The sequence below is a fragment of the Sander vitreus genome, chromosome 2, assembly GCF_031162955.1.
Source record: "Sander vitreus isolate 19-12246 chromosome 2, sanVit1, whole genome shotgun sequence".
Taxonomy (NCBI): Eukaryota; Metazoa; Chordata; class Actinopteri; order Perciformes; family Percidae; genus Sander; species Sander vitreus.
In genome coordinates, this window is record NC_135856.1 from 16936963 (window position 1) to 16949363 (window position 12401).

The following is a 12401-nucleotide window of genomic DNA, read 5'->3' on the forward strand; positions in this document are numbered from 1 at the left end:
CCAAAACAATCTCACTGCAAGGTCCTTTTAGTAGTTGCTTCGGAGCTTTCCACCTTATTGCAGGAACTTCATCAGCAGAAGTACTTTGACCAGACGTCACAGAATGTAGTACTAGCTACTTAATGGATTGTTTTGTATCTATCTGTATAGTCTTTAGGCTTAACTATACAATTTATTTTGTAGTGCTATATACTACATAGTACTATACTATATACGGAGCTTTAAACATTATTTTTATTTGCAGTTACATAGTAATGGTGATAATATTAAACTTGTTTATTATTGATGTAGCACTTACTGTATCAAAACCAGAAATTTCAAAGTGCTTTACAAGAAAAAATGTGAGAATATGTATACATGTTACAGATTAGTACATATACCAACCTACATACACACATTAATACAATGAATGTGTATTTATTAAAATAAATTACCCTAAATAAACAAGGTGATAAAAAAAGAAGAAGATAGAAGCAGCAAACAAGTTCCTGCCTGAGGACCTCAGACTGTGTGCAGGTTGATAAGTGCAGAGTCATTCAGAAATATAATCTGGGGCCGGGCCAGGACATAATAATATATCTCACAAATGTAATACGTTCTGGCATACCTGTGTGACACGGTGGGTAGTGATTGTGAAGGAAAAGACAACTAACATCACTTACTGAATTTGTCCTGCTGTAGTGTTGCTAAATATCCTGCAGAGGGCACCGCTTAGATATAATTTGTAAAACACACCTACAGTACAGCACAACCTAAAGAGTGTCATTTATCAAGTTGCCTTCCTTTATAATTGACAAAACAGGTTCAGTGGAACAATGTGACTTTGACGTGCATAAAGCTGAGCAATCCAGGTGTATCTATATAGTTAAGCAACAGCCACTGATATGTGCTGCAGCTTACTTTTTACCATATGATGATGGGAGAAGCATCGAACCTAAGGACATTATGATTAAGCCCTCATATCTACAGTATATTAGTTTTTAATTCCTACATTGTAAGTAAATGTGCTGACATCAATACTGTGCACAAGTAAGAAAGAAAAAGGACTCAGGAGGGAGAGACAACACCCACCTGTTTGTGTGTGTGTGTTTTTTTTTTTATGGAGGACAATAATTCAGCAAAGAAGGGCTGTCAATGTACTTCAGGAAGCAGTAGAAGCCAACTCTATATTAGTACTGAGTTTTATTACATTTTATTGGCCTCTTTAGCAGCACAGGGCTTTCTATCAGTAGCAGAAATGCACACGGGGAAATCTATTTATTCATTTGTCCAGGCAGAAAAAAAAGATGACATGTGAGGACAGGACAACACAGATTTATTTAAGGATTGCAAAGTCTGACCGGTTTTGTCATGTCTGAGCCACAGTTTACTCTTCCTATGCGGTCACACGCAAGCACAAGCACACACAGTGGAGATATTCAGGTTCAGATAATGGCTTTCGTCTGATTTGTTTGAATAAGAGGCAGACTAACGATAAGAGGCTTGAGCGATGTGCTGAATTCAAGTGGCACCTTAATTTGCACCCACAGCACACTGGCTTGTGGCAGCCTCACCCTGAACTATGAGTCAGGTTGATATTAAATGACATTGGCAATCCTATAACTCATGATAATTACCCTTTTAAAGCCACCCCATACTGTGTCTCCAATGTGATAGCTAAAGGAGTGTATGCAGAGACTGCATAGGAGGTGTTTGCTGGAATCCGAAGACTGGAAGTTTTAGCAGCCGACTTTGGTCCATAATCTAATCTCTAATTTAATCTGTTGCAATGCACTTCATTAATTTAGTAAGTGAGGATTTAGGTCGGATAGCAAATTGTGTCATGTGATTATCTTCAATAAATTACAACCAAGAAAAAATGCTGTCTTTGTCCATAGCTCAAGGCCTTTTGATTGCTGACGACCCTTCCTGTCAGTGGCTTTACAGGAACACTCGGTAATATTTAGCAGACAGCCTTGTAAAATAATTGATATTTCAAGGGCAAAAGCAAATGTGAGCTGTTGAGTGTAACAGTGTGTGTAATAAGGTTATAAAGAGTTGTGCTGCACAACTACTTATAACCTTTTTTTGCACTCTTCTCTACCTGACTGTAGAGCATACTGTATATGGCAAATTGGTCATTGGTGATGCATATTAAGACTTAAGAACCATTCATTGATTAAGAGCCATTTTATTTTGTTAACAAATCCATTTCTTCTATTATCTGAGTTCTAGGAAGGTTTAAAAATGGACTGATTTGGAACAGATACTCTCCCAACCCATGTTTTCGTCACTTGTTTTAAGAATATATATATATATATTTTTAAGGCTCAATAATAGAAAATAACAACATATTACTAGACACAATCCTATATAAAGATGGAGATGTGTGTTTGCAGTGAATGAGCATTAAATAGGTCCTCTTTTCCTCTCCATACAATCAAATTTTGTGTTTATTCTCTATGACTCAGCTCTGCCATTTTATTCCCCCTTCTCTTGAACATCAAAGCGACACAACACACACCCACATGAAGCATTATGATATGCATAAGGCCCATATGTGAGGAAATCAAAAGAATAATCTCTGAATTTCTTTTATTGTCTGTTGACAGTTGAAGAGGATTTGTCTTGTTCTGCACCGTTAGGCTCACAGGCTCTCACTTTAAATTCTGATCCCAGTTGTTTTACACTATAAACTATCCTCTTTTGCGTATTCACTGGAAGATCTCTTAACCAATGGACTTAAAATAAAATCACTGAGACGATAGATTACAATTAACACTTTTAGTAACAGTATTTTAAGATATAAGGCACATGTGGGCTCACTAACTGAGATTTCCGATACCTCCCAAGTCAAATGAGCAATTCAATTCAATTCAAATACAGTTTACATTCTCTTTTTATTCCCTTTGGGCGCTTGGTCCTCCTCCTCCTCCTCAGCATGGGGGATGCTTCATGCATCCCGGGATGGCAGCTGTCTGTTCATTCCTCCAAATGGGATTGACAGACACCCCGTCTCCTTGTCGTGACCTTATTGACCGAACGCCTGAACACACATCTCTACTTGACTTTTTCCTGCCATAAAACCTCTCACACAGAAACACACCATCTCTGGAAAACACACAATCTTTGGGGTAAACTTTTAACCATGGTATCCCCTGCCACCTTAATTACCTATTCTGTGTCCCTGCTTATCTCATACCCCCAGATTATAAAAGCATAAACTGAGTTTATGACTTAACAGCTGAAGGTTCTATGCAACAGAGGTAATTCAGGAGGTCCACAACTTCCTCCATAGAGACAGGCAGCCTCTTTTTGCAACATGCCCAAATATAACTAGGAGTATAAGAAGAAGTATTTAGATCTTATATTAAGGAAACATGCTAAGTTGAAATACTATCTTTTCTGACAATAATGCTGATGCCAGTATTTTCTCTTTTTGAAATTTCCGTTCCGTGACGGAATTTCTGTTTGTGCAGCAGCTAATCCTCTAAACGCCGACTGTCTCACACAATGCTGCTGCGATGATTTTGTGCCAGCAGTACTTTGGAAAATGGTGATAATGAAATATAATGGAAATGAGCCTGGAGCTGAGCAGGTGATAGACAGGTGTCCAGGTTCATTTTTGCATCAGCAGATCTAAAAAGCAGCCAGATTATATATCATAGAGAGAGAGAGAGAGAGAGAGAGAGAGAGAGAGAGAGAGAGAGAGAGAGAGAAAACTTGGGAAGTAGTTGCATGTTTGATTGTCTGGGCATAAAAAAAAATCATCTTTGATCTTTGACTCTGAAATTATTCCAAGATAACAAAACAGAAAGTATACTGTGTTTTGCGAATCGTCTCCTCGGTGCCAAGCTGTTGGTCTGGTAGGGAGTGTAGTTCGTTTTCATATTTTAAATATGTTGACAGACTAAGGTAATCTGCCATTAGACATGGCAATGTGGCAATATGAGGGAAGTTTCCTAGTGAGGAATAAAGCTTATTAATAATTTTAAGCACTTACGTTGCGGCAGCTCCACCATAATAATAATGTTCTGGCAATGTCGCTGGGCCAGTCAGAATAAGGTGATGAATTATTCATAGGAGATTGGGAGGTCACTAAAGCATGGTCTGCTGATCTCTCTCTCTCTCTCTCTCTCTCTCTCTCTCTCTCTCTCTCTCTCTCTCTCTCTCTCACACACGCACACGCACACACACACACACACACACACACACACACACACACACACACACACACACACACACACACACACACACACACACAGTTCCACAGGTCCACGGTGGCATTTATGCTGCCTAATTCTAGCAAAGCTTACATCTTTTTCCAAAGCTGTATCCATGGTGACACATTTTCTCTTTGACCACTGACAGTGTGAGGGACCCAAATAAAGATAGAACATAAAGCAGAAAATTGTTCAGAGGATCAGTGGCATTTGCGTTGTGGTCCAAACATAGTGTTGGTGCTAAAGGGTCAAGCCCTGAAAGAGAAACTGTACTGACAGGGCTCCATTATTGACTTCAGCCCACCTTAATTAGTTTCATTTTAGGCTGCTGTGGTGTATGAGTTAGTAGAATACAATAATGCTGAATATATTAGCGTCATATTATGTCGGCCTCAGACAGGTACAAAAAAAGAAGAAAAAAAGAGAAATAAAGGACAATAAAGGAGACACCTTAATTATGTGAATCAAGTTGCATTCCAAAATACTAATTTACTGCATCATTTAAAAAAAGGTACACATCTAAACAATAGAGAGCTGCTATTATTTAAGCATTAGATGTGTATTACAGTATGTAGCTAGCCTGGATGCCAGCTGAACTTAGCCCCGCCCACGACATTCAAGGTCGGGAAGTATGACGATGTCAGGCTAGTATGTAGCATCATTCAGCTCTGAAATCCAGATCAACACTTTTTTAAGAAGGTGCCTTATTGCACTATAATCCAGCTCTCAGTAGTGATGCATGTACAAAAGAAGTAACTATTCAGGAATTATGACTTGTGTAATAATCCAGATCACTGGCCTATATACTGCAGAGTTACCAGTTCAAAAGGAACACCTCAATTAAGTGATCAAATACAATAATTGCTGAAATTAATTCTCTTTTTCCGGCAGCACCTGAACAATACCGGAAGTGGAACATTGAGGATATAGACTCCTCCAGCGCTGACACAGTGCTGTGGATAATAACTCTTTAACACAATGTCAATAAAAATTGAACAGACGGAGCTACACAAAGATAGGATTTATTGCATGGATGTTGTATGGGATTGCATTAGATTGTACAGGTGTAATAAACTAGTAACTCAGTGTGAGACATTATTAGAGGCATAAAACTGGTGATGACACAATCTTTCTAGCTAGATACTGTACCACTCAATTTATTTTCATCAAGAAATAACGTTTCATTATTATTAAAAAAATCCAATGGTTAAGAACTTCATTAAAGTTTGAAAATCCCATTCTTAATAATTTTTTTCTTTTCACCAGTGCAGTGTTATTATTTTGTTTTGCCTTTTTACATTCATTAGTCTCAGAGTTTTCCAGCACCAGAAACAGGCCAAGTGCTTATCCACTAATAACGTGGCCCTCTTCCTTCTTTTTCTCTCCTCCTCGATGAAGGACTCTTCAGGGTTTTCAGTCCACCGCCAATCCTTTTCCTTGCTCCCAATCCTCCTGACCCCCTTTGTAGCCTCAATCCCTGACCTCTTTCTCACTTCACATTCTCCCTTTCCTCTACTTCATCACTGCTCCCTCCTTTAGTCTGCTCCCAATTTCCTTACACTGCTTTTCTTTTTATCTCACAGTCTTTCAGCCCTCCACTTCAAAAGACTACAGGTCTCTGGTAACCTTCCTCCCTCCTTCAGTTACGCCCTGTGAACGTCTCCTCAGTCGTCTTCTATGTTGTGCCCGTTGACTAGACCTGACTCCCAGCGTTGTACCAGAGGGGTCTTCTGTCTGGGGGTCCGGGGACTCTGGAGGACCTGGGTGAAAGGACGGGAAAGGACGGGACAGCAGGAGTAATTGGTGATTGCAATTTGCAATGTAAATGAGACAGAACGTTGCATGTGAAAGTGGGTGTTGAAAAAGAAACAGAATTAAAGAGCAGAAACATTAGATGTGTGGGAGCAGGAGACAAGTCCAATAAGCCAAAACAGGAAGAAAAAAAGAGCAAAAAGAGACAGAGGAATGTACATATTTCCTCTAGAGGACATCTCTTTGGATGAGCATCGTTAGTTCTGTAAGTCAAAGGGAGGTTACTGCGACTGTGATCCAAGGCCATGTTCGGAATGACTCAGTAAAAAACAGGCCAATTTCTCCTGCAATCTTCCATTTATTCCTGAACTTTAATCAGGATCCAGGTCTGTGCAGAGTGCAGATAACTAACCAGCAGAGAGGGAAAGAAGAAAGAGACAGAGAGAGAGAGAGAGAGAGAGAGAGAGAGAGAGAGAGAGAGAGAGAGAGAGAGAGAGAGAGAGAGAGAGAGAGAGAGGAAAGACAGCAAAACGTTTCTAATGCTGACGTCAAACTGAAGTAAATGCCAAACTGAATTAAAGAGCTAAAGCCACGGAGCACAACTCAACTCTAATCAGAGGTACCACAGTTTCAAAGAGATGCAACACCCACAAGGCAGGTAACAGAAATCAGTGGGATTGTCAATTGACTTTCCTCTTTCTACACTATTGACTGCACACACACACACACACACACACACACACACACACACACACACACACACACACACACACACACACACACACACACACACACACACACACTTCCGCCCACAAACACACTCTACAGACTCTCCCTCCCTCGCTGTCTCAGGGCTATTTGACTTCTTCTATTATCTATAAAGATAAGCTCCTTACTGTGTGTTCAGTATGTTATCAGATGTTTTGGCCCATATTTGGTGAAAAGAGATGCTGACATCCTCCCAAGAGCATTTCTTCATTGGACCCACCTACAATCCAGGCAGTGCAGTTTGAAACATGCATTCATATTCATGCTGCTGAGAGACTAATTGAACCCCCAAAGCGACATTGCAATTCATGTGAACTCTCAGTTAAAGAAGCTTTATGATTAAGGAACCTGATATCCTCTTAACTGCATTTGAAGGAGACTTAGGAAGGTGATTTGCCTACATTTTCATGTCCTATACCAAGTGTGCCAGATAGGTGGGGTTGGTGTGTTCATTTTATAGAGCAAAAAATACTTTCACTATGAGGCCTCGTGTTTTCAGAAGGAAAATTGTATTGTTTAAACTTAATTGCAATAGGACGACTGGCAATGCTGACTCACCTCTGGCTGGTTAATCTTCTCCTTTTCAGCCTGGGCAGGGGGCCACATGCCGAACTTGCCAACTGACTGGCGTGCTGCGAGAGAGAAAGAATAAAAAGTGTGTGCGGGCAGGTTGAGCAAGAGCAGGATAGCAATAAGGCCAAGGCGTTCATGTGATTTTGTTCACAATGTGAGCAATAAAGCCTCCTTGAATCAAATTAAGAGTGAACATGAAGAGGAGAGGAATGCAGAGGGAACTAAGGGAAAATAAATGTGTTTGATTGAACATGAACTTGGTGAAAGAGAAAAAAAAAAAAAAAAAGGAATATGAAAAAGGTTGCATATCTCATTGTCTACAAAACAATACATGATTGTTCATTTCCCAACACTGAGTCATGGTCATTCAGGTCCTGTAGTAGCACACCCTGATCGGTTTGTCACACAGTTGTTAAACCTAAGATGACTGGTGACCCTTTCATTCATATACAACCGCATACAGCCCTTCCTACTAACAATACACACATGCACACACACACACACGCACCCACGCACGCACGCACACACACAGGAGTCCGTTGTCTGATGTACCCCCGCAGCCCTGCCAAATGAACTGAACTAACCCTTTATCAACACACACATATTTATATCTATATATATATAGATATATATAGCTATATAGACATATCTATATGTCTATATATCTATATATATTATTTAGTTGAGCAACTCCGGACTGCTATACAGTACAGTGCATACAATGGCAGAAGAGTTGAAAGAAATGCACATTACGTAATAACTTATTATGCCTTATTGGCAGCACTGTATTTCACATTTGCTCTTGTTGTCATGAGTCTCTACACTAACTCTATATCGTCATAAAACTAAAAAAGTTGTATGCACTTTTTGAACGCTTCATCCCAAAACTGGACTCTTCCAACACACTCCTTTTCTGCTGACACAATAAAGTGTGGAGATATGACTCAGGTCTTTTCTTTACCTCAGCTTTTGCAATTAATATGACAGACTAGATGCTTTATTTATAGTGGAGTTACAGAATTCTATTTTCTTGTCGGCCAGCTTATGGTCTCCAGTGCAAAATTATTGCTCATAACAGCTAACACTTATTTCGAAAGCTGTTTCGAGGTTTTCCACTGACCATGAGAAAAAATGAAATAATGTGCTCCCGAGGTTGTTTTGGGGGGTTTTCATCATCTCACCACAGATAAAAATTACACACATACCCACACAGAAGCATCCATACACACAAACAAATTGTCAGTATGGGCTTGTGGGGGCAAGCGGAATCAATCATGCCCTGCACACACTCATTTCTAGCTCTAGACCAACACTCAGCTCTACACTAACCTGCTGTGGGTCTAGTTCCCCCTCTGGATGATGAGCCAGGTAAGTCAGGAACAGACAGTCCACTCAGTGAAGAAGAAGACAAAGTGGGACTCTTTCCTTCTGTGCTGACTGGCCTCTCTCCTCCTCCTCCCCCTCCTTTTGCACCCTCTGTACCCCCATACAGACTGATCCTCTGCCTGTGAAGCTCCTTCTCCCTCTCTTGAGCCTCCCGGATGTCCTGCTCCACTTTGACTAAATTTGTTGAGGTGCGCAGTTTGAAAAAGGGGTTCTCCTTGGGTGTCACCTCCTCCTCTTCCTCCTCCTTTTCCTGCTCTCTCACTTTAATCCCACCATGTCCTTCTGTCCTGGATGATGAGATGTTAGGACTTGAGTCGACTACAGTAAAGGGCTCTGCCTCTGGTTTGACGTGGTAGAGCTTCTGTGCTGGGACACTCAGATTGTTCTCTAGGATGATGACCTGACAGGCTGTCCCCTCAGAGAAGCCTGGTCCTCGGGGGGTCAAAGAAGTGAAACCCCCTCCTAGGTTTGGGCTCTGTGTGGGAATCCTCTCCTCATATGAGCCTCCTATGGTGGATGCCTGTGATGACATGTCGTCCTCGTTCTCCAGGGTTGAAATGTCACTGGCAGAGGACCAGGACGTGGCCTTACTCCTGGCTGACAGAGTCAAAATTGAGTCTTTGGGTTTCTGAAAGGCCTCAAAAAGCTGTTTCCTCTCCTTGACTTGGCGTACAGTGCCTTTGTCATAGAAACCTGGAACTTTCCCAAGATTGACCAGATCCTGTTCCCTCTGGGCCTCCTCATGGATCTCATGCTGCATCTTCTTGCCTGCAAACTGCCTGTCTTTACCTTGACACCTCTCAGACTGAGCATTTATCGGCTGGCAGAGAACAGTTTTCCTTAAAGGGATGTCTACATACTCTGGCGAAGTGGGTGGATTTGGAAGACCTCTAGACCTTCTCAGGCTGTGTTCACGCTCTATAGCCCGTCGGATCTCCCTCTCAATGGGAGTCTCTTTGGGTATAGCTGCTGGAGTGCCTGTAGAGATGGTGTTGCCCTCCAAAGTGCTGCATGGGGAGAAGTCCGCTGAAACTCCACTGTCACTCTGGCTATCATCATAGGAGTCACTTTCCATCCTGGTGTGTTTAGAAGATACAAAGCTGTGTTTTTTTGTCTTTAACTCTTGTGTTTGGATTGTTTTTAAAAATGTCAACAGTCCTCCACCGTGTTTCTGCCCAACCGCCTTGTTTCTTTTGAGTCCACTCTCTTTCTGTCCTCCCTCTCCACCTGTTTGCTTGCTTTCTGCCTCTGTCCTTTCCCCCGCCCTGTTGTGCGGTTTTCTCACAGCTACAACATAACCAGAGCCTTGAGAAGCTGCCCCGCCCTGATTGGACAGCTCCATGGCAACGGTAGACAAAGGTGAAAAGCTCTGGCCGAGCACCTGTTGTGCAGCTTCCTGGTTTGCTCCCCTGGGGGCAAGTTCACTTTGTCTCTTGGACAATAGCTCCTTCTGCTGTTTGGCTGAGGGAACTGCAGCCAGGGTTGAGGTTCGGTCTTGTTCAGTGGAAACTGAAATATCAGCAGAATATGAGGGTTTGAAAGCCTTGCGTCTGATATCTAGTGCAGTCCATTGCTGCTGACAAGACATAATATGCATGCTCACTTCCTCTTCTTCCTCACTTTCATCAGCAAAAGGAGGAGAGCAAACCGTATATACATCATCTGAGTTGTTTCTGTCAGACGGAGAATGATGAGAAGTTAAAGTTATTCCAGCAGCTGCAGCCCCTGACATATTATTTTCAGGTTTACTGTTGTCAAAACCATCTGGTGAGAGGTTCAGCTGTATGCCATTCTTCTCTGTTGTCACATTATGTCCCTTCACTTTCTCACAGGATGAATCTACCTCTCTATTCACTGGCTCAGTGAGAAGAGGTTGCCATTCTTGACTACTCTGGCTATCAGGGGACGCAATGTCTTCTGCTGGGTCTGACATAATCTCAGCATCACTGATCCACTCAGCCACCTCCCCCTCTAAGCTGGAAAGTCTCTCTTTCTCAAAGCATTCCTCTGTTGATGAAGCAGTGAGGGGAGGAGGAGGTGGCAAAGCATTCTCACATGAATCAGCAGACTTTTCAGATTTCTCTTGAGCCTGTAATGCTTCTGATAGTTGGGCAACTTGTTCTAAGTCTGTCACCATGTCTTGTGTCTCCCTTGGGGTGCACAGACTAATTCTCGTTGATTCCTGATTTTCCGATTTGGTTGCATCAGCTGTTTCGGTTATTGAGAGCGTTCGGTTCTCTTGGAGGGTTTGGTCTCGAGCTCCAGGATCCAGGCCGTCTATGTCCTCTTCAGGTTCTGCTGTGGGAGCCTTTTTGTCTCGCAGTTGTGAGGAGTTGTGATGGGAGTGACTTATGGTTGCACCCACTTCGCCGTGCGCCAAGAAGTCATTGACACACTCGTCTAGTGGGTTGACAGGACCCTGTTCCTGCCAGGCCACGGGCTTTGTTGCCATGGTCACAAGTCTGCTGATATAAAACTATTTGGAGCAGTCAGGATGTTCGGCCTCCAGCCAGTCAGTCTGAGTGAAAGCACAGGAACACAGAAAGGGAAAGGGGGAACAACAGCGTGATTAACGGAGTTGAACAACAAACATGGCCTCCCATTTTACACCCCATTATTTCAAAGCAGATGAAATGACTAGTATTACCGCGCTGGGAATTATCAGACTGTATTTACTCTGACATTTAGTGTGGCTTAGTTTTGAAATGCAAAGTGCTTTGTTTTAATTTTTTGTTTTTAAACCTCATCCAACCTCCTGTTCAGTCTTGCAACGCTACAACTTGTAGAAAGGAATGCATATTTTAAAGAAAATGTTGAAAATACAAAATAAATAAAGAATAATACAAACAATTGCTTTACATCTTGCCTATTGCTTTTGGTAGCCCAGTACCTTAATATTACACTTTATGTATTTTTACTTTAACTTGTCCCCTTTTTGCTGTTTGTATTCGTGCAAAGAATTGTATATGATAGCTGGTGCAAGATTTAAGCAATCCAGTTGATGTGCGGTGCGTATCTTTTTCAATGGCAGATACTGAGTGCTCTTCTTATTGTATGATAGGCAGGCTGCTTGTAACTTTGTGATTGGCTAGCTACTCTACTCCACTCTGCAACGTATACAGTTTTCTGCTGAACACACCTTTCTTTAATCTACTTACAGGATGGAGAATGGCTCAGTATCACACACACACACACACACACACACACACACACACACACACACACACACACACACACACACACACACACACACACACACACACACACACACACACACACACACACAAAGCTCTTCCATCATTGTCTTTCAGCCTGGCTCCTGACAAACTGCCATTCCCATTCATGTTGATTCTTGCCAAGCCACTTTGGCTGGACAACACTGTGACTGATCATTAAGGGAATGTAGATCACAGCACTGGGGATGACTAGTCTCTAATGATGAATTGGGACAGATGGACAGATACAATAGATAGATAGATAGATAGATAGATAGATAGATAGATAGATAGATAGATAGATAGATAGATAGATAGAGAGATAGATAGATAGTTCCAGTGCAGCCCCTTCTTCATGTAGAGATAATAAGGACAGCATGACATGGCAGAACGAAGCCATAACAATTATGGTAGAGCATGTACTGTACTGTAGGCACCAGGGCAGAACAACATGGCCTAATGTGAGTTAATTAGAATGAGAGCAGTGAGTCATGAGAGTTATGAC

General features: G+C 41.9%; 1 protein-coding gene across 2 annotated transcripts; it reads right to left on the minus strand.

Moving 5' to 3' along the window:
- Positions 1-5223: 5223 nt before the first annotated feature.
- misp3 (MISP family member 3) lies at positions 5224-10038 on the minus strand. Of its 2 annotated transcripts, XM_078268902.1 has the most exons (4): positions 8625-10038; positions 7281-7354; positions 6851-6942; positions 5224-5962 (listed from the first exon to the last, which is right to left on the minus strand). In XM_078268902.1, the coding sequence occupies exons 1-4, from the start codon at positions 10021-10023 to the stop codon at positions 5896-5898; spliced, it is 1632 nt and encodes a 543-aa protein (XP_078125028.1). In that variant the 5' UTR covers positions 10024-10038; the 3' UTR covers positions 5224-5895. The 2 variants fall into 2 exon arrangements, with proteins under 2 accessions (XP_078125028.1, XP_078125038.1); XM_078268912.1 differs by lacking the exon at positions 6851-6942.
- Positions 10039-12401: the final 2363 nt, after the last annotated feature.